Source organism: Malaclemys terrapin, chromosome 3 (genome assembly GCF_027887155.1).
Source record: "Malaclemys terrapin pileata isolate rMalTer1 chromosome 3, rMalTer1.hap1, whole genome shotgun sequence".
Lineage (NCBI taxonomy): Eukaryota > Metazoa > Chordata > Testudines > Emydidae > Malaclemys > Malaclemys terrapin.
In genome coordinates this window covers 192,505,350-192,531,657 of record NC_071507.1, presented here as the reverse complement: position 1 = coordinate 192,531,657, position 26,308 = coordinate 192,505,350, and the positions used below count along the sequence as shown (strand labels likewise).

Sequence of the window (26,308 nt, the reverse complement as noted above, 5' to 3'; positions counted from 1 at the left end):
ACACAGAGGTCTTCCAGGGGTTACATCAACTCATCTAGATACTTGCCTAGTTTTACAACAGGCTACATAAAAAGCACTAGCGAAGTCAGTACAAACTAAAATTTTGTACAGACACTGACTTGTTCATACTGCTCTATATGCCATATGCTGAAATGTAAGTACAATATTTATATTCCAATCCATTTATTTTATAGTGCTATGGTAAAATGAGAAAGTCAGCAATTTGCCATTAACAGTGTGTGCTGTGACACTTTTGTAGTTTTATGTTTGATTTTGTAAGCAAGTCGTTTTTAAGTGAGGTGAAGCTTGGGGGGTACGCAAGACAAATCAGACTCCTGAAATGGGTTTAGCAGTCTGGAAAAGTTGAGAACCACTGCTTTAAAGCAATCTATTGCAGAGGGAACAACGATGCTATTGGGGCATCCAGTAGCATTCAACCTATCAGCACAAATTAGAGCCTTCACTTCTCTCTGTGTTTGCTTTCTTGTGGCTTGCTCTGTTTGGACTGGATTGTGGTTTTAGTCTGAATTGTTTGTATGTGTGCTGTGACTCTATTATTTGTCTGGCATATTCTCCAGCCAGGAATATGTACATTTATGGTAATGATCGTGGACAAGAGAGAAGCAGACAGATTAAATTTAAAATAAAGTACAAGACACAGCCACAAACAGCCTCTGCCTAAATGGCGCATATGATATATGGGGTTAGACTACAAGACCTTTCACTCCAGACAGCACAGGACTTCTGCCACTTGAGCTCAAGGAGAATTCCCATTAGCATGACCAGTAGCACTATGCCTGACATCCTCTTTAAATCAGTCATCAACAGATGAGATTACCACAAGCATGTCGGCAAGTCTGATTCCAACCACCAGAGGGCAGGTGGAACATAAACTAAAACAATTCGTATTTTACAGAGGGGCAGGGAGAAAATGAGTTTATCTTGCTGGAGATGAAGGACATTTCCTTTATGGAAAAATCTCAGAATTCTATAGGGCTGGAACCAACAGGTTTCTCCAGAAATAAAGAGGGGTTCAATAGAAACACTCTAAAAGCCTATAGAATTTAATGAGATCTCTGCAATAGATCGGTTTAAACTTTCTATAGCAGGGTCCTCATTCCCTATTAAATGTGATAGTGTTTTTATAAGGTTCATCAGACTGAATCACTGTGGAAAAAAGGATGCAATTTAATAGCTCTGAAACACAAGTTCATAAGGTGATCAAGGAAGAAGATGAACGTGAATTAATTATTTTTAAGAAGGATGGTCACACAGGGCCTGATCTGCTTTGCTTACTCTCTCCTTATTGGAGAAACTCCCATTGAAAGAGGCCAAAATCCTGAAGGGTGCAACTTCCACTGATGTTGCTGGGAGTTTGAGTTGGCCCAATGGGGGCTTTTCCCAAATCAGGAGTGTGTAATTTTAATTAGGCTACTCATTTCTAATTGGAGTGGAGCACTGGATGAGTTTCCGATCGAACACTATTACCCATTCATAACAACCACCCAACCAGTGGCTGCAGATTAGCAGGTACCAGATGAACAATGACATTTTTTTTTTTTAAGCTGTATGGAAATGTTCCCAGCCTGACAGGAGGCAGACACGCTCTTTACAAAGAGTCTGTAGTGAAGATGTGTTGGTGAAGTCCTCCGTCAACCCACAGAATAAGTACAGAACAGGCAGGCACAGTGCAAGCTCTTCTGAACTGTCTGGACAAAGTGCCTTAAACCTTTATGTGGAGGAATCAGCTCTGGGACTGAAAGTGTATTTCATCCTGGGATTCTAATGTGCCTGCCAGCAAGGGTGCTAATTTGTATCAACTGCAGCAGTGGCTTCACGACAGCTATAACTCATTCGTCTGTGCATAAACTCCATTGTCTCTCATAGGCCCATATTTCTATTAATTTAATCATTTAAAAATGTCAGGGCCATAGGAATGGCCATACTGGATCAGACCCATGGTCCATCTAGTCCAGTATCCAGATGCTACAGAGAGAGTTGGAGGAAACCCTGCAGTAGGAAATTCTGGGATAAATTTGTCTCCAGAGAAAGTCCCTCCTGACCTCTAATAGTCAAGGCATGTTTACATTGCATCTGGGAGCGACCCTCCCAGCCCAGGCACACAGACTCATGCTAGTGGGCAGGGGCGGCTCCAGACACCAGCGCAGCAAGCGTGTGCTGGGGGCGGCCTGCCGGTCACTGTGAGGGTGGCATGGCTGCGTTCGGCAGCATGCCTGTGGGAGTTCTGCTGGTCCCGCGGCTTCAGCAGCAATTCGGCGGTGGGGACGCTGAAGGTGCAGCACCGGCGGACCTCCCGTAGGCATGCCGCCAAAACCGCCTGACAGCCATGCTTGGGGCAACAAAATACATAGAGCCGCCCCTGCTGGTAGGGCTCTCATAGCTGTGTAGACCTCACAGCTTGGGCTGGAGCAAAGGCTCTCAAGCTTGGAGGGGAGGAGGTTGGAAGGGGTGGACATGAGAGCCTGAGCTCCAACCTGAGCTGCACTGTCAAAGCAACATCTACACAGCTATTTTTAGAGTGCTAATGTGAGCCCTGTTAACACGTGCCCTTCGAAGCTGTTATGCCCAGAAGCATGTGGATTTCTAGCCCTTCCTGCTTGTAGTCAGTGGGCACTTCCCCCCAGAATCAGGCACCCCATTTGTTTCTATGGTCCTGTGTGTGTCAATAGGAGAGCTGGTTGAAATGTTTTGAATTTCAAAAAAATCAACCAAATTTCAAAGTTTCAAAGAAATTTTGAATATAATTTTTAAAAGTAAAAATATTGATTAAATTTTCGTAACTCCACCTCCCCCATTTTTGACCAACTATAGGTCAAAATATTTTGAATTTTGAAAAGATTTAAAAAAAAAACCATTTCTCCCAACTCTCCTCTTTTTTGAGCAGTTCTAGTAAATAAGTACGAGTATAAAATATGTTTGACTAAAAATACATCTGAGGCACTGCAGAGTATTAATAAAGTAACTATGAAATCCATTCTTAGAGAGGATTAACCTTTGTTTGCTGTGTACTCCATCTTCCAAGTGAATATTTGTTCAGCAAGGCTTCTACTACCTGTGGTTTGCAAACAAAGTAAATTAGTAAATCCATGCAGTCAATTCAAATACTAAGCATATCTTTGTATCAGGTGTAAGACATTAGTTGAATTCTTACCTTCTTGTCCCTGAGAGTTCCAAACACCAGAATGAATAATCCCTATAAAAATATGATATTTAAATATAAATATATGTATTTGTCCACATTTAACCACACTAGAGCATTCCTCTCCCACCATTTGTCTGTCTTGACTATTTAAACGATAAGCTCTTCAGTGCAGGAACCGTTTCTTGCTATGTGTTTGTACAGAACCTAGCACAATGGGGTCCTGATCTTGTTTGAGGTTTCTAGGCATTGCTGTAATATAGATAGTAATAATTATTCAGCTCACAGATGTGACACAAACCAAGACAGACAAGGAATTTCCAGGTTATGGATGTCATTGTGTCTTTAAATCATCCCATTTTTCCTGGGTATTGCATGAGAAGATGGTGACCAGTTAAATGCCCTGTTCTATAATGCAGTAGTGCTTATTCAATGTTTCCACAATATTGACTGCCATTCTTTCTCAGGCTGTTACTGTGTGGTTAACATGTTGCTATCAAAAAGTAATATGCAAAGTGACTAGGGATGTAAAATTTTGAAGATGGGGGGGGAACATTTTTTTCACTTTTTGTTTCAGAAAAGAAATGAAATTGTGAAAAACAAATATCTGCAGTAGTTACTTGCTTATCAAAACTAAACTTGATTAACTTCTGTAAGAATGAGAAATGTATTATGCATAATTTAGTTAGCACATAAAAAGTACCGTTTCGTATACTTATGAAATAAATAAGTATAAATTCTATTGTTTTGATTCAGATAATGAGGACAAATACATCTAGCATTAGGGATGAGCTGCAACTTTATGCTCAGGTACTTAGGTGCTAGTGTTAGTCTGTATCCGCAAAAAGAACAGGAGTACTTGTGGCACCTTAGAGACTAACAAATTTATTAGAGCATAAGCTTTCGTGGACTACAGCCCACTTCTTCGAAGCTCTAATAAATTTGTTAGTCTCTAAGGTGCCACAAGTACTCCTGTTCTTTTTTGGTTTTTACAGTTTCCTTCTGTAAAGAATTAATAACATGAAAGGCGTTGAAACCTATCACCATCCACTGCTGAATGACAAACAGCTGAAATCTTCATGAAGTAGACTAGAGCCAGGAAGGGTACTGATCACAATCTCAGAGATCAGCTACCTAAATAGGATTTTAGTTTAAATGTAGCCCATTTGGAGTGCATATTGTTTAGTGAGATGAGATAATAAACCAACAGACTTCTTAATTAAGACCATCAATAATAGGACAGTAAGGCAGGCTACCTGCTTGCTTATTTTTCAATTACTTTAGTGCAATTCAATTGACACTAGAGAAAAGCTAATGGTTTCCCCCACCCTCAAACACAGCTAAAAGACTGGAAAAAAGAGACTATCCATTCTGGGTAACTGTCTGGCTATGAACAGGAAGAAGCTATCGAGACTCTGTAATGCTTACACAGGCTAAAACATCCCAAAACCAACAGGCACTAATGTGTTATAGGATTAAGCGTCCCCTCCTTTTAATATGTATTTTTATGTATGCTTTTGGGAATGTATTTTATTTTTGTATGTGCTATGCTACTACAGTTAGTGAAAAGCTGGTTTTCTTTTGTGTGTGTCACCTATTTGCTCTAGAGTATCAAAAAGTTCCAGTACAAGAACCAGTCAGTCAACCTCTGCTTCAGCTGCTCTAACAGCACTGAACAATACAATAGACTTGAACAGCCTCAGGCAGAATTACAAAGCTATGCATGACCATGGACTGAAGACAATGTGAACTATAGCACCATTAGAAAGCGTAATAAAGACATATGTTTTAGCAAGAAGCAAGTAAATCAAGAGTGAAACACTAGGACAGGGGTAGTTCTCTTGCAAAATCTAAGTGCCACAGAAATAGTTTTGTTTGGTTTTCTGGTTTCAGTGAAAGATTTACTTTTAATAAGATGCCCGTTGTGGACAATTTCTACTGTGGACAATTCAGTATCGTTTTAGTAGATGTTAGCATGATTTTCAATAGGTAAAGCTAAATTTTAAGTATAAAATATAAAGAAAGCCAAGACAGCCATTCTAATTTAAAATTTCTACTAGTGATGCAATGGAGAAGTTTAAAAAAAAATTAACTGACAGTGCCACACACAGGATGTGAAGTGGCTTTGTGTCACTGCTGTTGTAAGGCCTTTTAGTAACTTACCTAAATAAAACTGAACTCTATTTAGAAGTAAATGTTCACACCTCAACTGCTAGAAGAGGGCCTCATCCTCCCTGATTGAACTAATCTTGTTATCTCTAGAGTGATTCTTGCCTGAATATTTATACCTGCCTCTGGGAAATTTCCACTACATGCATCTGATGAAGTGAGTATTCACCCACGAAAGCTTATGCGCCAATACGTTTGTTAGTCTATAAGGTGCCACAGGACTCTTGGTTGCTTTTTACAGCTCCAGACTAACACGGCTACCCCTTTGATACAATCTATTTACTGTAACTTCAGAGGCATGAGCATCTTAGTCCTTCCTGTCTTCTTCTTCTATGAGTCTGTGTTAAGTGGTCATGGAAAATAAAGCAGTGCATAGATGATACTCACTTGGAAAGCATTGAGGAGAGTAAATAGTATATGGAATACTATTGAGCTGTCTTTGTTAAGGGTTGCGACTCCAAATCCCCAGGTAAGGCCAAATAGCGGTGTCAGAGTGGCAACATTTTTGATGGCTTGAATCAAGGAGCTCCTCTCCTGCTTGCTTGGCTTCTCCCCAATGGCAGGCCTTAGTATTTTGACTAGGATTACAACGGCAATGATTGAATTCACAGCCACAATGATCAGTGCGGGTATAACGAAGGCAAGAAGAGCTTTGCTTTTCTCCCAGTTGAGCCAGCAGGCATTTTCCCTTTTGTAAGTGTTATGCGGCTGAGTGACAGCTATGGTGATGACTGATATAATAAGAGGGCACCCATATCCCAAAGAGAATGCTACAGCTTTCTGGATGGTCTTGCTAGTGTCATGTAAAATGAAGACAAGGCGATAGAAGATCATGAGGCCCAGGGCAAGCATCCAGAAAAACATACTGAGGTAGAACAAGTGGATGAAAAAGGTGGCAGCTATGCAGACATTCCCAGTCACTAGCTCCTCTTTGTCTTGTAGGAAGGCAGCGACAATGAACCAGCTGTCTGCAATCAGAAGAGACACAGCTATGTTCAATATACAGACGTGACGCATGTAGGAGGTTCTGTTTTTGGTCACATATTTCCATACCAGGGATTCAATTAATATGCAGATCATCAAGCTCACAATGGAAATGCTCAGGCCAATGTAGGTAATGTAATCTAGTGACTGCAGTGCGGCTTTGGAGTACCCCTGGTCGAATGACATCAGAATTGAGAACGAAGTCAAGTGACTGCAGATGCAAATGATGTTGTCTCCTTCATCCTTCGGGTGACAACCGGTGTCATCCCATCCTCCTACAGCAGCAGAGAGAGAGTTGTTCCAAAAGACACACTGGGGTTCTTTCATGGACAAATTGCTTTTGGCAAATGTCATAGAGATCTGGAAGTCTGGAGGGAGCGTGCTGTTCGTTGTTGTCATCATCACCAAGCCATTCACATCCTTAACTGTCTCATTGGGGTTGGGCAGAATATAGCTGAGGTTTGAGAAAGCCACGGTGATGATGGTCGAGTTTTGTTTCAAGTTCTTAAATGTATCGCTATTAATTAGCACATTACCGCTGAGGTTTGCTGAATTGGAGAAAGTAAAGTTCTTATTATAGTCTGATGTGCTATTTTCTGTGATAACTATACCTTGCAGCTGAAGGTTGGTGTTGGTGATAGGAGGAATGGTATTATTAACTGGCCGGAGGGACCGGGAAAATCTCTCCACTGAATCCAGTAACAGAGAACTGTTCGCTGTTTCATTGTTCAGAGGTTTCCAGGCAAGTATTCTGGAACTGTTGATAATAATGTTCACTGTAGAGAGGAAATTCTGTAATAAAGACAAACATCTGGTATTAATGATGTTCTTTACGATCATTGCTACTATCAATAATAACATCTGAAATTTATCTTTTTAGCCTGGCCTCTCTCAAACAATCCCTCAGACCTTTCCCCCTGGATGTCCCGTCTCAAGTCAGGATCACTGAAAGCAGAGGTGCTCATCTTTCCTTCTAATACTGCTACACTTTTGCCTGGCTCCAGTCCTGGCTCCCAGGTTTGCATCCTCTGTGTTATCTCTGACTCCAGTCTCCCTTCTGCTCAAACATCCAGTCCACTTAGCTGGTGTAAATCAGCAAGTCTCTTGTTGAAACTTGCCATTTCTTCCAGCTAGATATATTACTAAAAATCAGCCCTGTCCTCTCTAATTCCACTTCCTGTCCATTCCTTGTTCATCTCTTGCAATTCACCTGTTTTTATTGCCAATTCGTTTCCCTTACCTGATCACAACCCCTCCACATTTATCCTCCTCATTTTCCCCGTAGCTGCTTCTAACCCATCATTCCTCAACACACACCTCTGCCATTCACACACACTCTTCACCTCAGCTGCCTCCCCCCATTTCCATCATCTTGATTTCACTCATCCCCCAGATAACTCATAACCCCTCTATAAACACCATAATTTATTAAAGAAACAATCTCCCAAGGCCTTCCTTTATAAATCTAGGGGAACCATCTTGATTTGCGTAACTGTGTGACCATACCACCGTAACCTCTGTACTCCTCCTTTTCTCCACTATCCCTACTGTTTATCAGACTCACTTGTGTATCATGTCTAAAATGAAGACCAGAAGCTCTGCGGCAGAGACTGTCTTCTATGTTCTGTAAAGTTCCTAGCACACTTCTAGATGCTGTACAGATAATAATCGTCCTCTCTCCTATTGCTCCAAACATGTCACCCTTTTGTTAATCCTTTCATATAAAAGCAAAGCTCCTGGTCTTCACCTTCAGGGCCTTTCATCTGTATCTTTGTTCTTGTTTCTGCTTACCTTATCACTCCATCAACTCCTCCCTAGTCCACGTACTAACCAATCAGGGAGTATATTCCCATCTGATGCAAAGGCCAAAGAGCCTACCAGCTTCTATAAGGCTTAACTGTAACTTACTGTCATTGTGTGTTGCTCTGCGTCTGTTGGGATATTTGAAACCAAATCCAGAATGGTAATTATTGCCATCAGGTTTGCAGGTGAAGTGTTTATTTCTTGTAGTTCTTTTATTGTAGTATTATGAAGAGTCTCAAGATACGTGGGTAGCTTTTCTTCTGCTCGTGGACCATACACCAAAGACTAGAATGGAAATTAAAGATGATGTTACATATATGCAATGCACCTGAGGCTTGATCTTCAGTCAAGATACACAATGATTACATAGGGAAAGACATGTAACTCCTGCATTGGTCTAGTTGGACAGAGGAACAGGGTGATGGCAGGTGATTTCTAGAAGGGAAGACAAAGGATGCAGCAGCAGGACTGTTGTTGTATCCAATGGACAGTGCAGATCAGAAATGGGGTTATGACAAAAGCAAAAATGAGAGTGGGCCTACCAACCGCTCAGCCAGACACCATGCTATGGGAATTATTCCAAGCCAGAGACTAGCTGACAGCAAGGGATGGCTTACACTCTGGAGCTACCTGTGAAGAGCAGTCATATGTGTGGGGTGTGTCTGCAAATAGAGGACTACTGTTAATGAGCAGTGTAAAGGCTGTGGCAGGACAGAGTGATGGTCACCATCCAGCCACTGAAGTATGAACAGAGGGTAGGAACATGCTCTTGGGAGTTGCAAGCCAACAAATCTCACTGAGGGACAGGCAGCACTACCGTAGAACCAGAGGCAAGAAGCAAGTGTTGTGCTAGTGTTGGACAGCTCTGGAGAGAGGCTTGTCTATTTGACTTTGTCATAATTTCCCTCCTTACTTTCTGTGAAGGCTCTGTGTTGTGGTGACCCTTCCTCTGGCTGTGGAGTGCCATGAATGCTCCATTCAGAGCTAGTCATGGTATGTGTACTATATACACTCACCTACGGCAGATAAAAGCCCTACTACTTCTAACAGCTAAGGGTTATTCACCTTTAAGGCAAGTGTTAGAAGCCTGTGATTATGGTCCCCAGGTTGGTTAGGTGTGGTACAGCACACACATTGTGAGTAGGGGATATAGCCTTGATTCAGGACAGCACTTAAACACATGCTTACCTTTAAGGGTGTGCTTAAGTCTCATTGACTTCAATGGGACTTAAGTATGTGATTAAAAGTATGCATGTGCTTAAGTGCTGTCCTGAGTGGGGAATGCTTTCCTGAACCAGGGCCTATTTGCCTAGTCAGAAAGACCTGAACAGTAATGTCTGCACAGTAGGTAAGTATCATGCAGACTAAGCCAATGTTTCTCCACCTTTTCAGGTTGGTAACCCCTTATTCAGAATCAAATATTTGCACTACCCCCTTATATTTACTATGGAAACAAGCACCAAATGTGTATCTACAGCGCTCAGCCTCTATAATTTGTGTGTGTGTGTGTTTCGAGAGATTGACAGAGAATAGTGGACCCTGCAGGCTAAGGGTGTGTGGAGCGTGGAGGAGGGAGATTTTCTTTGCTTTAGATTGTAATAGAATTTTCAATGCCTCACAACCCTGTTCCTTCGGTTGGCTTGATAAGCGCTGCACCAGGCTGTTCTAAATTACTCTGCCGCACTCATAGCTCCCCATAGCCCATGGAACAAAGGGTTTATTACCTAGCTTTAAAAGCACTTTTAACTGAACAGTTGCATTTTTTCCAGTATTGAATGTCTTTTTAAATGGTTAAAGCATTTTGAATTTGAAACAAATTGAAAGCACTTACTACTCTTTATTTAAAACTACTGAAAAAACATGAAAGGAACACAAAGTTGTTACCTCAGCATTATTGAGCAGTTTGTTTATTTGGTCAGATATGCAGCTGTTGCTAGCAACCTTCCAGTTGGTGTTACACACATAGATTACAGTCCCTCTAATGGAGATGTTCATGCCATTCACATCTTTAGAGCCTGGGCATGGTTTTTTAATCTGTGCTCCTTGCTGTCCCACACCAATGCTGCCTGAGCACATAACTTTATTTTCTGTATTAAGAAAAAGAAATAAATGGATGACAGGGAATAGAATTCTCTAATTTCTCTGTATTTTCCTTATTACAGATAATTTTCCTTCTGGATGTTTATTTATATATAGATATAGATATAATGTGTGTCTCATCTATCTATCTGTCTGTCTGTCTATCTATCTATATATCTATCCACACACACATATTTCCCTGGCACTCCTCACTGTAGTATTGTATCTGCATGCCTCACAAGCATTAATGAAACGCTTGTGAGACAGAAAAGTCCTCTTATCTCCAGGATGGAAAACTCAGCACTGAGTAATTTACCCAAGGTAATTTACAAGAATTCTGTGGCAAAAATGAGAATAGAGCCAAGATCTTCATCCTAGACCTAGGACCTTAACCACAAGATTATCCTTCTTCCTAAAACAATCACACAATTTTCAAAGCACTGTGCAAGCAAGGACAAATTTATTAGCAGACATGGGCTCAGGTTTGAAATATCCACAGCTGACGTATCCCAAATTAAGAGGTGTTTCGATACAGCATTTTGGTTTGGGTTGATCCTTAATTATAATCCTCCCTTGGATATAAGTTTTGGGAAGCTTTTGCCTGCAAAAGCACCCAAAGATTTGCTGTTGTAGTAGCTAAGAATAAATCACAGAGATGGGCGAATCTCTCCAACCCTTCTTCCGAAGCCTGAACAGAAGTTTTTCTGAGGTTCAGCAAGGTCTGGTTTAGGACTCCATCCACTCATGTTATTAATTTATTTTATTTTCATTTTCATGTACCTCAGCACTTGTGAGTTCTAGGTGGGAGCAGAAGCAGAAGAGCTAAAATTCAACGTCTCATAGATTTCAAGGCCAGAAGCGACAATTGTGATCATCTAGTCTGGCCTCCTGTAGAACTCCGGCCACAGAACTTTCCCAAAATAATTCCTGGAGTATATCTTTTAGAAAAACATCCCATTTTGATCTAAAAATTGTCAGTGATGGAGCATCCAGCATGACCCTTGGTCAGTTCTTCCAGTAGTTAATTACTCTCATTGTTAAAAAATTTACACCTTATTTCCAGTCTGAATTTGTCTAGCTGCACCTCCCAGCCATTGGGTCATGTTATACTTTTCTCTGCGAGATTGAAGAGTCCATTGTTAAATATTTGTTCCCTATGTAGGTTCTGATAGATTGTAATCAAGTCACCCCTTAGCCTTCTCTTTGTTAAATTAAATAGATTGAGCTTCTGGAATCTGTCCAGAACTATAAGGCACATTTTACAATCCCTTAATCATTCTCGTGCCTCTTCTCTGAACCCTCTCCAATTTATCAACATCCTTCCTGAACAGTGGACATCAGAACCGGACTTAGTATTCCAGCAGCTGTTGCACCAGTGCCAAATACAGAGGTAAAATAATCTCTCTATTTCTACTTGTCAGTCCCCTGTTTATGCATTCCAGGGTTGCATTAACCCTTTTGGCTACAGCGTTTCACTGGGAGCTCATGTTCACCTGATTATCCACTGTGACCCACACATCTTTTTCAGAGTCATTGCTTCCCAAGAAAGAGTCCGCCCTCATGCAAACGTGGCCTACATTCTTTGTTGCGCGATGACATTTAGCCATGTTAAAATGCACATTGTTTGCTTGTGCCCAGTTTACCAAGAGATCCAGATCACAAGTCTATATCAGTGACCTGTCCTCTTCATTATTTACCACTCCCCAATTTTTGTGTCAGCTGCAAACTTTACTGGTGATGAAGTATTTCGAGCTCAAATGAAAGTAGGAAGTACTAAAATCTCATGAAAAAAACATCTTTTGAATTTCCAGCCCAATTTTGCAGACTCCTGAAAGTTTAGAAGGTTTGAATAATTATCCAACCTCCCTAAATTTTAAAATGTGTCCATTAAATATTATAAATTGTCTGGGGACGAGAACATCTCTGACTATGTGTTTGTACAACGTCTAGCTGATGAGGGTTTCTAAATGCTACTGGAACACAAACCATAAATAGTAATAAGGGCTTGATTGTGAATTCCTTACTCCCACTGGGAAGCAGTTACTCTTACAAGTAGTCTCATTGACTTTGATAGGATCACTTGTGTGAGTAACTATTCACCAGTGTGAGTCAGTGTTCACAGTCTTCCTCGAAAGCTGTTTAAATAAGTGCTGCATTAACAGAAGAAGCGGGGACTGAAATTTCTACTGTAATGCACAGGTTTAGCGTAGGCAGTGCAGCTACAGCCCATCAAACAATGGAATTTCCATCCCAGGGGAAAGTCCATATGTCAACATTTGTTTACATCCCAAATGAGAATAAAAACTCAAAATATCAAAACTTTCTGTCAAACAAAAAATTGCATAAAAATTCGATTTGGAAATCTTGAAAGATTTCATTTCAGGTTAACATTAATCTGTGTCTGCCTGACCTGCTGCGAGTTGTAATTTTACTATCTCAAGTCACCATTCTCCTGTATGGGCTGGGCTCCTAGGCCAGACTACATTTCCTATGTGTGTCATGGGAGATGTAGTCTAGCTAGGGAGTCCAGCCTATGGGGAAGATTGGGGGCATGAGGCACCAGAACTATAATTCCCAAGGCAGCTCAGATGACTGCAGAGATCAATGTTGAACTGAGCCAAAACAAAACACCTTGTTTTGGTTTTCAAAATTTCAGCAAAATTGACGTTTTCTAATGACAACCATATTTTCTATCAAAAAACATTTAGATAGAAAATTACCAACCAGATCTAACCACAGCACATGCTGCTGCATTTAAGCAGCCTCATTGATACAATACATGTCCTTTGATTTGGCAAATAAGTTAGGGTTGTATATTCATTTGCTGTATATAATTACCAAGATTTCTTCTTACCTGGTATAATACTTAGTTTCATAGGTGAACTTGTGACCTTATCTTGAATGCGGTTAACAAAGGTACAATTTGCCACGACATCTAACATTGAGCTGCAGCTTTCTGTGTAACTGTAATTGTATGTGTAGCACATTTGGTTTCCTTGTGTGTTTTTCACTGCAAAGAAAGATTTTAGGTGTGTTAATGTAATCATGGGTGGCAAGTATTGAAGGCCAGTGGAGGCTAAGCCTCCCCTAACCCAGGCCGTGCCCCGGCCCCCACGCTCCACCCCGAGACCCTGCCCTCATTCCCCCCTCTCCCCTGATGCCGGTGGGGACTCAGCTCCAGCTGGTGGCCTGGAGCTTGGGGATTGGGCTGGTGGCCAAGGGCTGCAGTGGCCAGGGCCAGCCCAGGGGTTGGGCCAGCTGGGGTTCCTCCGGCTGGCCCTGGCATGTGGGGCTTTGGGCAGAAAGGGCAGGGCCTGAAGACTAGCCTCCCTGAAGAGGGGGCGGGTTCACCCACCGCCCGTGAATGCAATAGTTTGGTTCTGTAGCTAGAGTAGAACAGGAAGTGCTTGTGAAAATCTCCTCTCTCAGCCTCTTAAAGAACAGCTCTCTCAGCCCTTCTAGGGATAGTCTCCTATTGTTCAAGCTTATGATCTTCTGCTGCTTATGCTCATTCCTTGCTACCTTCTTATGTTGTCTCTTCTGTCTACAGACATATAGTGTAAGCATCCTTCTGGCCTTCCACTCTGAGAGCAACTTTCCCCCAAAGTCCTTTATGGTGCAGCAACAGTGGCAGGGGTAGCCACTTCAGTGCACCTCTTTCATTTCTGCTCTCCGTGCTTCTGCTGAAGCCTTTCAGTTTAGGTTAGGATTTTCTAATTCTTCATCTGGTAACTCCCAGGTTCTGCACTGTCCTCAGTTTATCTTTCAGTCATCCCAAGGGTCTTCAACAGTAACCTCTCCTGTGTTGTTCTCTGCATCCTACTCACAAGCCTAATGATCCCCCCGTCTCCTACTGCTTTACACTCCCTGCCAGAAACCTCAGGCAAGCACACTGTATCTATTAGTCTTCTTCTAGCCAAGAAAGGTTAGATGCAATTCCCCTCAGAGCCTATCCACAGTGATGTTAAATTAATCTAAATGTCTGTCTCCAATAACCGATTAGCTGAATTGCTGAGGGTCTGTGTAATTTCTGGGGAAATTTTTAGTCAAATTAATTAAACCTTTGACTTTATTACATTTCTGTTCTTGCTTATTTTAGCTGCAAGCAGAGCACAAATTCATGGCAACTGCTGACTGATGCAACCAGAATGCGCTGTATCTGCATAATTAGATGGTTATTCCTCTCTCTTTTCTAATCTCATGATATTTGTTAATTTTTTGAGCCACTCGGGAACTTTGACAAGGTGCTAAATAATTGGTAGAATTCAAAGACCTAGAACCACAGACATTTACACTGGAAAAGTCCTTTTGTCCATATCCCTGGTGAATATGGGATCGTTCCTTACATTGTATTCTTGAAAGTTTTGTCCCTTTTGGTCTGAAATTACTCAAGCTGTGGAGTTTTCACCACTTGCTTTGAGAGGCTGTTCCATGGTCTAGTAGACATCACTAACAGGAAATTTTTCCTCTTACTCATCTTAAATATACTTTTGCTTAGTTTCATGGCTATTACCCCTACACACTTGAGCCACCCTTAACGATGTCTCTTTCCTTGGTATTTACACATTTTAAATGCTTGGGGATGGCTATCGTATCAACCTGAATCATGGCTATGCATCAGTAACATGGACCCACATGAAAAATATGATCCTAAATTTCGAATATAAAATTAAATGAATGGCTAGAAAATGTTGGCAAACTGACCAAACCTTATATGAAAGTCACTGGTAGAAAGCAAAGACAGAATTCCAGCGAGTACCTGTAGGACAGGGGTCGGCATATCCCTGCAGCCCACCGCTTCCCGCAGCTCCCATTGGCTGGGAATGGCAAACCGTGGCCACTGGGAGCTGCGGCCGGGGCCGTGCCTGCGGACAGTCAATGTAAACAAAATGTCTCGCGGCCCACCAGCGGATTACCCTGATGGGCCACGTGCCGAAGGTTGCTGACCCCACTGTAGGACTTTAACGTAACCACATTTTGGATCTGATCCTACACTCATGGAAGTAAATGGCAAAACTTCCATGAACTCCAATGGGATCAGGGTCAGACCTTTTAAGACTGAATTATGAGAGTGCGCTACCTGCACTACGGCATGAACAGAGGGATCTTGGGTTCAAAATGGTGCCAATCCCAAATTAAGACATGATGTAATGATTAAGGGCAACAAAGCACAAGGATAGGAAGAGCCTGGATTACAGTAATGAGACGGCACATTTAAAAAAAATACTTATAATTATTTGCTTACTAATTGTGGGCATCATAAAAGAAATGAATCTTATGGGGGGATGTCCACAATTATCCACACATTCAATACTATTTTCAGAGTAAAGTATCGACTTCCTTACCACCCTTAAATTCGCTTTGTTGAACTGTGAATATAACGTCATAGTTTTCCATTCCATTTATGCAGCACTTTAGGACCTGAGGTACATCGCATTGTATAAATCCTTGCATGGGATCCAGTACAATATTCTGTTTCAGAGGCAGAGGCACAATCTCAACTGTTGTATTAGCAGAACTTGGCAAAGACTTCTGAGAGAATGTGCAAATATAGGTGCCTGAAAGCAATAAAACAAAACCAGGCCTCAGTTGAAAGCCACGGAATGCAGACTGTGATGAACTGGTAAAATTCCTGTATTACATTTTTATGAATATGGTGTATGTCTCTGTGTGGTTGTTTATGGAGGCTACTTGCTATGGAGATAGATCAAAAGGGATTGCTAAAGACAATGAGCAGGAAAGGTAAAACAACGACCCAGATCAGGAGCATCTCTGCAAGCACTCAAGCACAACAGCCAGGTTAGTAGATGCCTACTGGATTGTGCACTGCACAAAACACAGCTGGAGAAGGAGCTGGTGGTGCTCCCTTTATATGCAATGGTTGGAGTACTCACGAAGGATGCAAAAGACAGATTCAAATCCCCACTCTGCCTGCTTTGGAGGAGGGACTTCGACCCACGTCTCTTACCTCTAGGCTGTGCATCCTAACCTCTGGGGTTGGGTTCTCTCCATCTCTCTTGTTGAAGCTGTTCCACTATGTATGAAATACTTAAATATTAATCACGCCGGAGAGACCATGAGACTGACTCTATAGCCTGCTGGTTAAGGCATCCACCAGGGAGATGCAAGTTCCAACCCCTGTTCTATTGACTTCAATGGGACCACTTGTGTGATGAAAGCTGTGCATGTGTTTAAGTGTCTTGCTGGATGGAGGCTTAGGTGACGTTCTGATTTTTCAAATGATTGGTAATGTCACCTACCTTGTCATTCTGACCGAAACACTGTGATGTGACGCCTTCACTTACCATTCCAGGCCTGAGTGGCAGACTTCACTGTGAGCACGGACCTGGCTTTGCTTGGGGATTCCAGGTTACAGCTGTATAGCCGAGAGTCTATCATTTCAGACTTGATTTTCCAGGTGACATTATCGCAATTGCTCAGATCGCTGGTGCATGTTAGATTAAAACTGTGTCCCTCAGAAACTTGAGCTTTTGCGCTTGAAACTATTTTTACATTTGCTGAAAAATATAAGATAAACGACACATTATTGTTATTTGTCATTTGCATGTGGCACAATAGGTAGGCAGGATGCCATGTGGAGAGAACGGAGACACAGCCCCTGCCCACGGCACTTACACTCAGCTATGTGCAATCAGATTCTATCAGCATTCGGCAAAGGCTCCTTACCTATTTGTAAATATGTCACGCTGATGGCTTTACTTCGGATGGCGCCATTCCCCGTACTCAGCTCACACGTGTACGTTATCTCACTATTAGGCTGGTTTGGGCACTGACACTGATTGGCTTGGAGAGTGTACTCAGTACAGTTTGGAGTGAAACTGGTGGTTCCTGTATTGAAATAAACAATCCCAGAGCTGTCACTGCTGTCTGTGTATCTCGACCACAAGTAAAGCCTGTAGATACAGGACTTGTCCTAGCTATGCAAACCCTAGGTGTAGGCACAAGTTTTGACAGTGAGACATTTTAAACTCACCCATCCTGAAGTCCACACTCAGCCTTTACTAGGGCAAAACTCACAGCGGCCTAGGAAGGACTTCAGGATTGGGCCAAAGTACACTTTGCCAATTACCTAAGACACCCATTGGCCCAGTTCTACAATCCTTACTCCTGTTGAGCATCACATACTCCCATGAGTAGCTCCACTGAGTCCAATAGCACTGTTTGGGTGAGTGAGGACAAGTCACTGTGAGTAATGGTTTCAGATTCCGGCCTGAGAGAAGTATTTGGAGTCAGATAATCTCAGTATTTGCAGATTCAAGGCGTTTCTTACAGTAAGCTGTGGAAAGTACAAAGAGATACTGTAAATATTAAACTCATCTATTTATCTTAGGGGAAACTAACATTTTTAAGGGCTACCCTGTAACTGTATTTTGGGTGTCAAGAGAGGAGGGTTAGACATAGAATGTCAGGGTTGGAAGAGACCTCAGGAGGTTCTAGTCCAACCCCCTGCTCAAAGCAGGACCAATCCCCAGACAGATTTTTGCCCCAGATCCTTTAATAGCCCCCTTAAGGATTGAACTTACAACCCTGGGTTTAGCAGGCCAATGCTCAAACCACTGAGCTATCCCTTTTGGGGCAAATTTACCAAAACTGCCTATCTAAATCACACCCACAAAATCCGAGTGTGCATCTGTTATGCAAGCAGAACTCATGGTCGAAATCCTGACCCCACTGAAGTCAAAGGCAGAAGTCCCATTGGCTTCAGTGGACCAGGATTTCACCCTGTATGTCTGAGTAATTCACAACTGCATAAATCCCTGGATCCAAGTGCAATTCTTTGAGGGGGTCAACAGGCATGTGGACAAGGGGGATCCAGTGGATATAGTGTATTTAGATTTTCAGAAAGCCTTTGACAAGGTCCCTCACCAAAAGCTATTAAGCAAAGTAAGCTGTCATGAGATAAGAGGGAAGGTCCTCTCATGGATTGGTAACTGGTTAAAAGATAGGAAACAAAGGGTAGGAATAAATGGTCAGCTTTCAGATGGAGAAAGGTAAATAGTGGTGCATCTGCAGATGATACAAAACTACTCAAGATAGTGAAGTCCCAGGCAGACTGCAAAAAGCTACAAAACAATCTCTCAAAACTGAGTGACTGGGCAACAAAATGGAAGATGAAATTTAATGTTGATAAATGCAAAGTAATGGACACTGGAAAACATAATCCCAACTACACATATAAAATGATGGGGTCTAAATTAGCTGTTATCACTTAAGAAAGAGATCTTGGAGTCATTGTGGCTAGTTCTCTGAAAACATCCACTCAATGTGCAGTGGCAGTCAAAAAAGCGATCAGAATGTTGGGAATCATTAAGAAAGGGATAGATAATAAGACAGAAAATATCATATTGCCTCTATATAAATCCATGATACTCCCACATCTTGAATACTGCATGGAGATGTGGTCGCCCCATCTCAAAAAAAAAAATAAAATAAAATATTGGACTTGGAAAAGGTTCAGAAAAGGGCAACAAAAATGATTAGAGGTATGGAGCATCTGCCATATGAGGAGAGATTAATAAGACTGGGACTTTTCAGCTTGGAAAAAAGACGACTAAGGGAGGTCTATAAAATCATGACTGGCGTGGAGAAAGTGAATAAGGAAGTGTTATTTACTCAGCGGCGTAGCTAGAGGAGGAGCAGAGGGAGCGGCTGCTCCCCCTGTGCACATTCCCCCAAAGTGGCGCCTTTTTAACTCACTCACAAAAAAACGTGCCACCCTCTGGGGCGTGGTCTTCAGTGGCGGGACCTTCACTTGCTCCGCGGGGCTTCGGCGGCATTTTGGTGGCGGGTCCTTCAGTGCTGCCAAAGACACCCAGAGCTAGTGAAGGGCCTGCTGCCAAAGACCCGGAGCGTCCCTCGTCAGTAAAAGCGCCGCTGGGTGAGTAAAAGCGCCGCAGCAGGTGGCGCCTTTTTAACTCGCTCACAAATAAAGGTGCCACCACTGTGGCGCTTTTACTCACCCGGCGGCGCTTTTACTGACGGCGCTCCGGGTCTTCGACGGAGGGACCTTCACTCGCTTCGGGTGTCTTCGGCAGCACTGAAGCACCTGCCGCCGAAATGCCATCGAAGCCCCGCAGAGCGAGTGAAGGTCCCGCCGCCGAGGTGCTGCCGAAGACCCGGGTGAGTACAAGCACCACAGCGTGTGGCGCCTTTTATTCTGATCGCTCCCCCTGTTCCCGCCACCTGGCTATGCCACTGTATTTACTCCTTCTCATAACACAAGAACTAGGGGTCACCAAATGAAATTAACAGGCAGCAGGTTTAAAAAAAAAACAAAAGGAAGTATTTTTTCACACAATGCATAGTCCACCTGTGGAACTCCTTGCCAGAGGATGTTGTGAAGGCCAAGACTCTAACAGGGTTCAAAAAAAAAAAAAAAAAAGAACTAGATAAATTCATGGAGGATAGGTCCATCAATGGCTATTAGCCAGGATGGGCAGGGATGGTGTCCCTAGCCTCTGTTTGCCAGAAGCTGGAAATGGGTGATGGGATGGATCACTTGATGATTACCTGTTCTGTTCATTCCCTCTGGGGCACCTGGCTTTGGCCACTGTCAGAAGACATGATACTGGGCAAGATGGACCTTTGGTCTGACCCAGTGGATGTTCTTATGTTCTTATGTACCTTTGTGCATTTACAGTTACTCAGTTTGCAGTCATACTTCATATTGAAGTTCCATTTATATACAGTTAATAAAAGGCTAGTAAATGATTAATAGGTGTTTTAATAAATGGTTACTCCTTTGCTATAGGTTTTTATAGAGTCCAAAAGGGCAACTGGTTAAGACTTACACCATCTATAACACCATCTACTGATGTGCTTATAAAAGCTCTACCATGTTCTGCTGATGTCTGTAGCATGCTTATGCTATATACGTCTATGCATTATTTATAAATCCATTCAAAATGGAACTTTAATATCAAGCATGAATCATTTTGCACGGGACAGTTCACACTTGCATGTGGGGTTTTGGCCCCAGTCTTTAGCTGTGCTGCAGCTGTTTTGTACCACACATTTCACTTACCAAAGGTGAGTACATAGCCCATGGAAGGTACTCTCAGTATAAGGGTGACCCTGAAGTTGTGGACAACCAGTATAGGGACTTATACACCTCATACCCAGCTTGCTGTCAACAAAGCAGGAAAAGGGGGAGATGCACTTTCTGAAAGATGACTAGATATCAGCATGCTGTGCTGATCCTGGGATAGGTTTCCAGCCTTCTGTGGCAGTTATAGGGTGGCAGAAGTTAGAGCAGCCCTCACTTGGCTCTAACAGTGCATGGCAATGGCTACAGAAGCACTAAGGCAATGCTAGTGGGAACTTTATCTTGGCTTGGCACAGCACTCACTGACTTGTGGTCTAAGCATTTGGGAAGTCCCCAAGGATCATAGAATATCAAGGTTGGAAGGGACCTCAGGAGGTCATCTAGTCCAACCTGCTGCTCAAAGCAGGACCAATCCCCAACTTTTTTTCCCCCCAGATCCCTAAATGGCCCCCTCAAGGATGGAGCTCACAACCCTGGGTTTAGCAGGCCAATGCTCAAACCATTGAGCTATCCCTCCCCCAAGGATCTAGCCCTTTTGAGTGTGAAACCACTGCATGTGCCTCTTTTTAGCTGCAAACTAGGAGGAGAGATTTAGAAAAAACTGGCCTGTAGTATGTGAGACTGAATATTTTCTGTCTTACCCACAATATTAATTGCTTTATTTGGTCTCCAGTTAGTAGTAAAGAATTGTATATTTCCATCAATGCAGCAGCTCAGCGATACTTTGGTACCGTCACATATAACCTCAGTGTCTCCCGATTGCACAATGTTTATTGCAGCTACTGTTATATTGCGTGTTGCTTTAAATACCAATGTGGAGTTCACACTGCTGTTTACGAAAATGCAAGTATAAGGACCTGGAAAGGAAATACAATATTATTGCTGAGAACTCATTCTGCCTTAGTCCCCTAAAGCAATGAAAAATAAATTCAGCTAGTCACCCCATAGCCCAGTAATAGCTTAATCCCTTTAACCCCTTTTTTGCTGGCCACTGGCACAAAACCTATCTGGTAATGATATGAGTCATGGTTCCACTGCTGGTGGTATTTGTCACAGGCCCATTGGAACAATGGCTCTTTGAGGAGAACAATGAAGTACTGCATGTGCCTCTTATACCATGTACCTAATACCAGTGCTCCCAAGCCTGTCCCTCTGCCTCTTTTCTCTATCACTGGCAATTTCACTCGTCGCTGTGTCCTTCAAGTGTGCTGCCGTGGCATCATATCTTACTCCTTTCTCTCCTTCCCCCCAATAAATAGTGCTGGATTTCCTCACCTGCTTCTCCAAAATCTACCTGCTCCCTACTATTCCCACTGCCAAGCCCTTTGTATCAGCCCAACACACCGCTTGCCTTGACCACTGACACCTCATCTTCTCTGAACTCCCACCAGCCAAACTACTGCTGCAAAAATCATCTACATTGCCTGTATCTCTAATCAGGTCCAGCCCCTCCCTTCTCTCAGATATAAAGTGCTGTATAATAATACTTGGCTCTTTTCATCTATAGTTCTCAAAGCACTTTGCAAAGGAAGTAAGTATCATCACCCTCCCTTTACAGATGATGTGAAGTAGCCTGACCAAGGTCACATAGTAGATCAGTGTCAGAGCTGGGAATAGAACTCATGGTTCTCAATTCCCAGTCCAGTCCATGTTACCTGACTCCTTAATACTAAGCTCTAATATATCACCTCTTTTCAAAGGGCCCTCCAAACATTAACAATTTAATTTGCTATGGAACTCTGTTACTTTTTATTATAATATAATAAATGCAGTATGCTGGCATCACCATTCAGAAGCTGATTCATTAAAGAAAGTCAGAGGAAGATGATGAGGGGAAAGGTGCATTTGCCCTTCTGTTTTAAATAAATAGAATAATTGCATTCTTCTTTGTTCCTTTGCCAATTACAAACAATACACTTGCATATACAGACACAATCGTACCGGTATCATCCTGTGTAACATTGGTAATTTTCAGAACTGACGTTGTAGATATTGAATGCCGGGTGCTATTCAAGATTACATGTCCAGAATGATACCAGATCCCGTTTCCTGTATCCAATGGTATCTCACACTTCATTATTACTGTATCCCCCTGGAAAATGTCCTCAGGGGACACAGAGAAGTGGGTTTGATCTGGAGAAGCAAAGAGAAACCTGTAGTATTATTTATTTATTTTATGACTTCAGCTGACATTTACCTGGCACCTCCCACCTCAAAGGAATCCTAAACATTTCACAAATTATACACATTCAGTGTCATTGATATGCAGCCACCTCTGGGGTGCAGGGCATCAGCCCGAGATTCATGATAAAATGAGTGTTTGCAAGATTGCACCATGATCTGAATGGGGCCACTTGGATCAAGATGGAGCTTTGCATGCTGGGAGATGTAATTAGCAGGACACACTTTCCTATTAAAAATAACAGCTACAGTAAGCCCCAAAGTATCGTGATTGGTCCATGAGTCACATTTTAGCCAGCCCCACTGATGTGTAAAGATCACACTCTCTCCTGATTAAATTTCATACTATACGCTACTAAGCACAACTTACCGTCAGGCTGAAGCTGACAATAGGGTCCTTGAGAAGGCACCTGTGTGATACAGTCACAGATCTCCTCTTGTGTTGGATAGGTACTAGGACAGATTGAGTTGGCACTACACATTGCAGCTGGCCATCTGTACCCACTTTCACAAAAACAATGGGTCTCATTATTACTGGTGAGACTGCATACTAGTATAAAATAGAAAGACTGTGTTAATGATGCGTTATTCATAATATTTTGCACAGCATGGTTCCCTTAAGTATATTTACCCTACTGGATGTGTATGCAAAAGTTTATACAATATGCTGTGCATCTTAGACGTTCACTAGCAAGATATAAGCCTGAGTATCTGATGCCCTGAGAATCCTGTTATATGAATCATAAGCAGCTAAATAAGAGGTGGTGATACTCTCATTAGGGACTAAGTTTGATTCATTACTCTAAGGGCTTGTCTATACTACCCACCGGATAGGCGGGCAGTGATCGATCCAGCGGGGGTCAACTTATCGTATCTAGTCTAGATGTGATAAGTCAACCACCGAGCACTCTCCCGTTGACTCTGATACTCCACCGGAGCGAGAGGCGCAGGCGGAGTCAATGGGAGAGCATCAGCTGTTGACTCACCCCGGTGAATAGATCTAAGTATGTCAACTTATTCACGTAGCTGAAGTTGCGTAACTTAGATTAATCCCCCTCAGTGTAGACCAGGCCTAAGAGGTTTTTTTTAAATATACAGCATGGACTGAAAATTACCCTGTTCCAAACTCTTGGATCTGTTGCGTTTAGTCTTGGATCAGTGTGTGGAAATAGCCCTGCTGATCTATCAGATCAATGATAGTTTTATGGTCAGATATTTCACAAACTACCTGGGCTAAAAACAAACACCATATATCATCTAAACTGGTTTCAATAACGTTTTGTAGTGTTTGTTTCTAGTGAGATATTGAACCATAAAATGATACCATTCTGATCACTATCTTGAATGCAAGGGCATTTCAAAGGGCACTATCAGAAAAATGCTGTAGACAGATATACTTCATATCATCTAAAATCTTAAGTCCTAGTTTTCAAACAGCATAAACCCATTTTCTTACTGTTTATGAGACTAAGTCAAAGTTAACTTTCAGAGACACAGCATGAAGTATTGACAAAATGTTTTGAATAAACTAGCTCATGGACAAGAAACACTTGGAAAGATGAACACACGTGTTTAGAACCAGTACACACAACCTTCCACTGCTCCTGGATCAGAGATTAAAAAAAAAAAAATCAGGTCCTGAACTATTGTAAATACATGTGGTGTTTATATTTTGTTTCATATTGTAACTATTCAAAATACTATATAGCTGCAATTTTGTATAACAACAAGTGGGAAAATAAAGGTTCTTCAATTCTTTGCTCTTTAATAATGTCCTTTGGAATTACATCGGAAAGAAAATTAGCCCATGAAATATGTGTCCACATGCTAGGGACAAAGCATAGCCTCTTAGAGTGATTTACATTCCAAATGTCGTCAGAGGGAAGTAAACACTTTGAAAATCAGCACTGCAGCTTCCTGAAACATAAAAGTAAATCAGACTGCTATTATTACTGGGGTATTAAAGCCATAGCAGAATGTTAGTGCAGGTTTCTCAGGCTCCCTCCCTTCCTCTGGCACAGAGAAGCATTCAGGCCTCTCCTAATGTCAGTGTTTTGTAAGAAGGAGAGGTGTGGAATGCAAATACCAGAAAGTGCTGTTATCTATGAATTTTTCTGTCTTGCTGGATCTTTTCCACTCAGTGGGTAACAGAGACAGCTCTGGATTTGTAACCCAGGCCTGCTTGGTGTGGCGCTCTGTCCCCCTCTAGTGGCACCTAGCTCAGTAGAGATTGATGAGTCTGCTACACCCTTAGCTAAGAGCCATGTGGCTTTTAGTTCATGCAGTAGAGGCTCATATACCAAGCTTCAGAGGTCTCAGGTTCAGTCCTGCCTGCCGACAAGCAGGGTCTGTCGGCATTACGAGTTCATTGATCGCTATGTGAAAATGTGAAGGCAATCAAATTATTGACAAGCCATTGCATCGTGCAGAACATCAGAAGACCGACCTACTCACCTGTAGTAACACTGAGGCTTGAAATGTTCATTGCTGCATCTGAGGTATTTACTATGAGTGGAAAACTAAGATTCTTGAAATAATCTTTGATGGCTTCCAAGAGAAAAGGATCTGTATAACTGATCTCAATGTCAATCTTGTATTCCAAAGGGGAAAGGCCAAATGTAGCTACTGAAAAGAAAAAGGATGGATGTGTTAGGGTGTATTATAATAACTGAAGACTTCCAGACTAGCGTCTGTGCTATCTATAGCTATTTAACAAGAGCTAATGAGAGGTTTTACTGAGGCAAATAACTGTAATATTGGCCCTTCTTACTCAGCAGCTCTTAAATGTGCCTGTCCTATCTGCCTGCGCTGCTGACAGAGGGTCAAATCGTTGCTTCTGAGCGGGGAATCAAAGGAAGTGAGAGTAACAGGAAACCCACTTCAGTGGTTTGAAATCTGTCAGAGTGAAGGGAGTTAAAGCTGTCTCTCATTTCTTCTCCTCTTTGACCCAACAATCGTATCCATCCCAAGTGAATATCCATTGGCCCAGATCTGTTAAGGGGTTCATTCTTTCTCTCAAACCATTTACTTGACTTATATAGTTGAGTAAGCAGGGTCTGTATGAGCACTCCCCCGACAGCTAGTGACACACTGGGGGAAAAGACTTCAAGAGCAGACTGCATTTGCATAGACACACCTAGGTGCACAGCACGATGGTGCTGCTTTGCCAAAATGATCAATTTTGGCTGGTTTGGGGTTACAAATCACTCTAGTATCATATCACTCATGGTATTGGACGCCATCAGGTGTTCAAGGGACATCTACTTAGAACACATCACCGGACAACAGCAATACCAGGAGAGAGGAGCTGCAGTGCTACTGAGAAGTGACGTTGGGAAAGTAACTGAAATACTTCTCTGATGCATTGTATTTACTGAGGGACAACCTATCCTAAATTCTCAGTTACTGAGGGACAATCTACACGCACTGCTAGATTTGCTTTCCATAAGCTACTCTTAGTATAACCTTTTATGGATGATGTACCCGAAAATTTGGATGCTAATATCTAAACTGTATCGTTAAATTTATTGACCTAAATTTGGGATATTGCAGATTATGTACTATATGTAGTTTATGACTTTTAAACCAAACCTTGCACTTTTTGACAATTTAAGCATTATATCCAGATGTACAGACTCTTTTCCCGTAATCTGTGTATTTGATAATTTTAACATTAGCTTTAATAAAAAAAAATTAATTGGAATGCAGGGCTAATGAAATGTTGTTATCCTTATTATATAAATAAAGGGCTGCAGAACTGTACTTAGCATGCGCTGACAGAGGGAGTCTCCCTAAACTGAACTGAACTGTCTAGGCAGGTGGGTTAGGGGTGCCAAATCCCAGTGACAAAATGAGAGCAGATAGGG

The 26,308-nt window shown here is 42.1% G+C and overlaps 1 protein-coding gene across 3 annotated transcripts in view; it reads right to left on the bottom strand.

The window, feature by feature from the left end:
- ADGRF5 (adhesion G protein-coupled receptor F5) overlaps nucleotides 1-26,308 on the bottom strand; it is a 92,307-nt gene that overhangs the window by 10,266 nt on the left and 55,733 nt on the right. For 2 of the 3 annotated variants that reach the window (XM_054023566.1, XM_054023568.1), the window contains 13 exons: nucleotides 24,897-25,067; nucleotides 22,813-22,992; nucleotides 22,203-22,394; nucleotides 20,903-21,118; nucleotides 16,883-17,044; nucleotides 16,501-16,713; nucleotides 15,541-15,753; nucleotides 13,050-13,205; nucleotides 10,001-10,203; nucleotides 8,222-8,401; nucleotides 5,717-7,105; nucleotides 3,173-3,214; nucleotides 3,014-3,073 (listed from right to left, as the gene is read on the bottom strand). In XM_054023566.1, the coding sequence (XP_053879541.1) occupies nucleotides 3,014-3,073; nucleotides 3,173-3,214; nucleotides 5,717-7,105; nucleotides 8,222-8,401; nucleotides 10,001-10,203; nucleotides 13,050-13,205; nucleotides 15,541-15,753; nucleotides 16,501-16,713; nucleotides 16,883-17,044; nucleotides 20,903-21,118; nucleotides 22,203-22,394; nucleotides 22,813-22,992; nucleotides 24,897-25,067 (3,377 nt within the window). The remainder of the gene's footprint in view (nucleotides 1-3,013; nucleotides 3,074-3,172; nucleotides 3,215-5,716; nucleotides 7,106-8,221; nucleotides 8,402-10,000; nucleotides 10,204-13,049; nucleotides 13,206-15,540; nucleotides 15,754-16,500; nucleotides 16,714-16,882; nucleotides 17,045-20,902; nucleotides 21,119-22,202; nucleotides 22,395-22,812; nucleotides 22,993-24,896; nucleotides 25,068-26,308) is intronic. The other variant, XM_054023567.1, reaches the window with a different exon arrangement.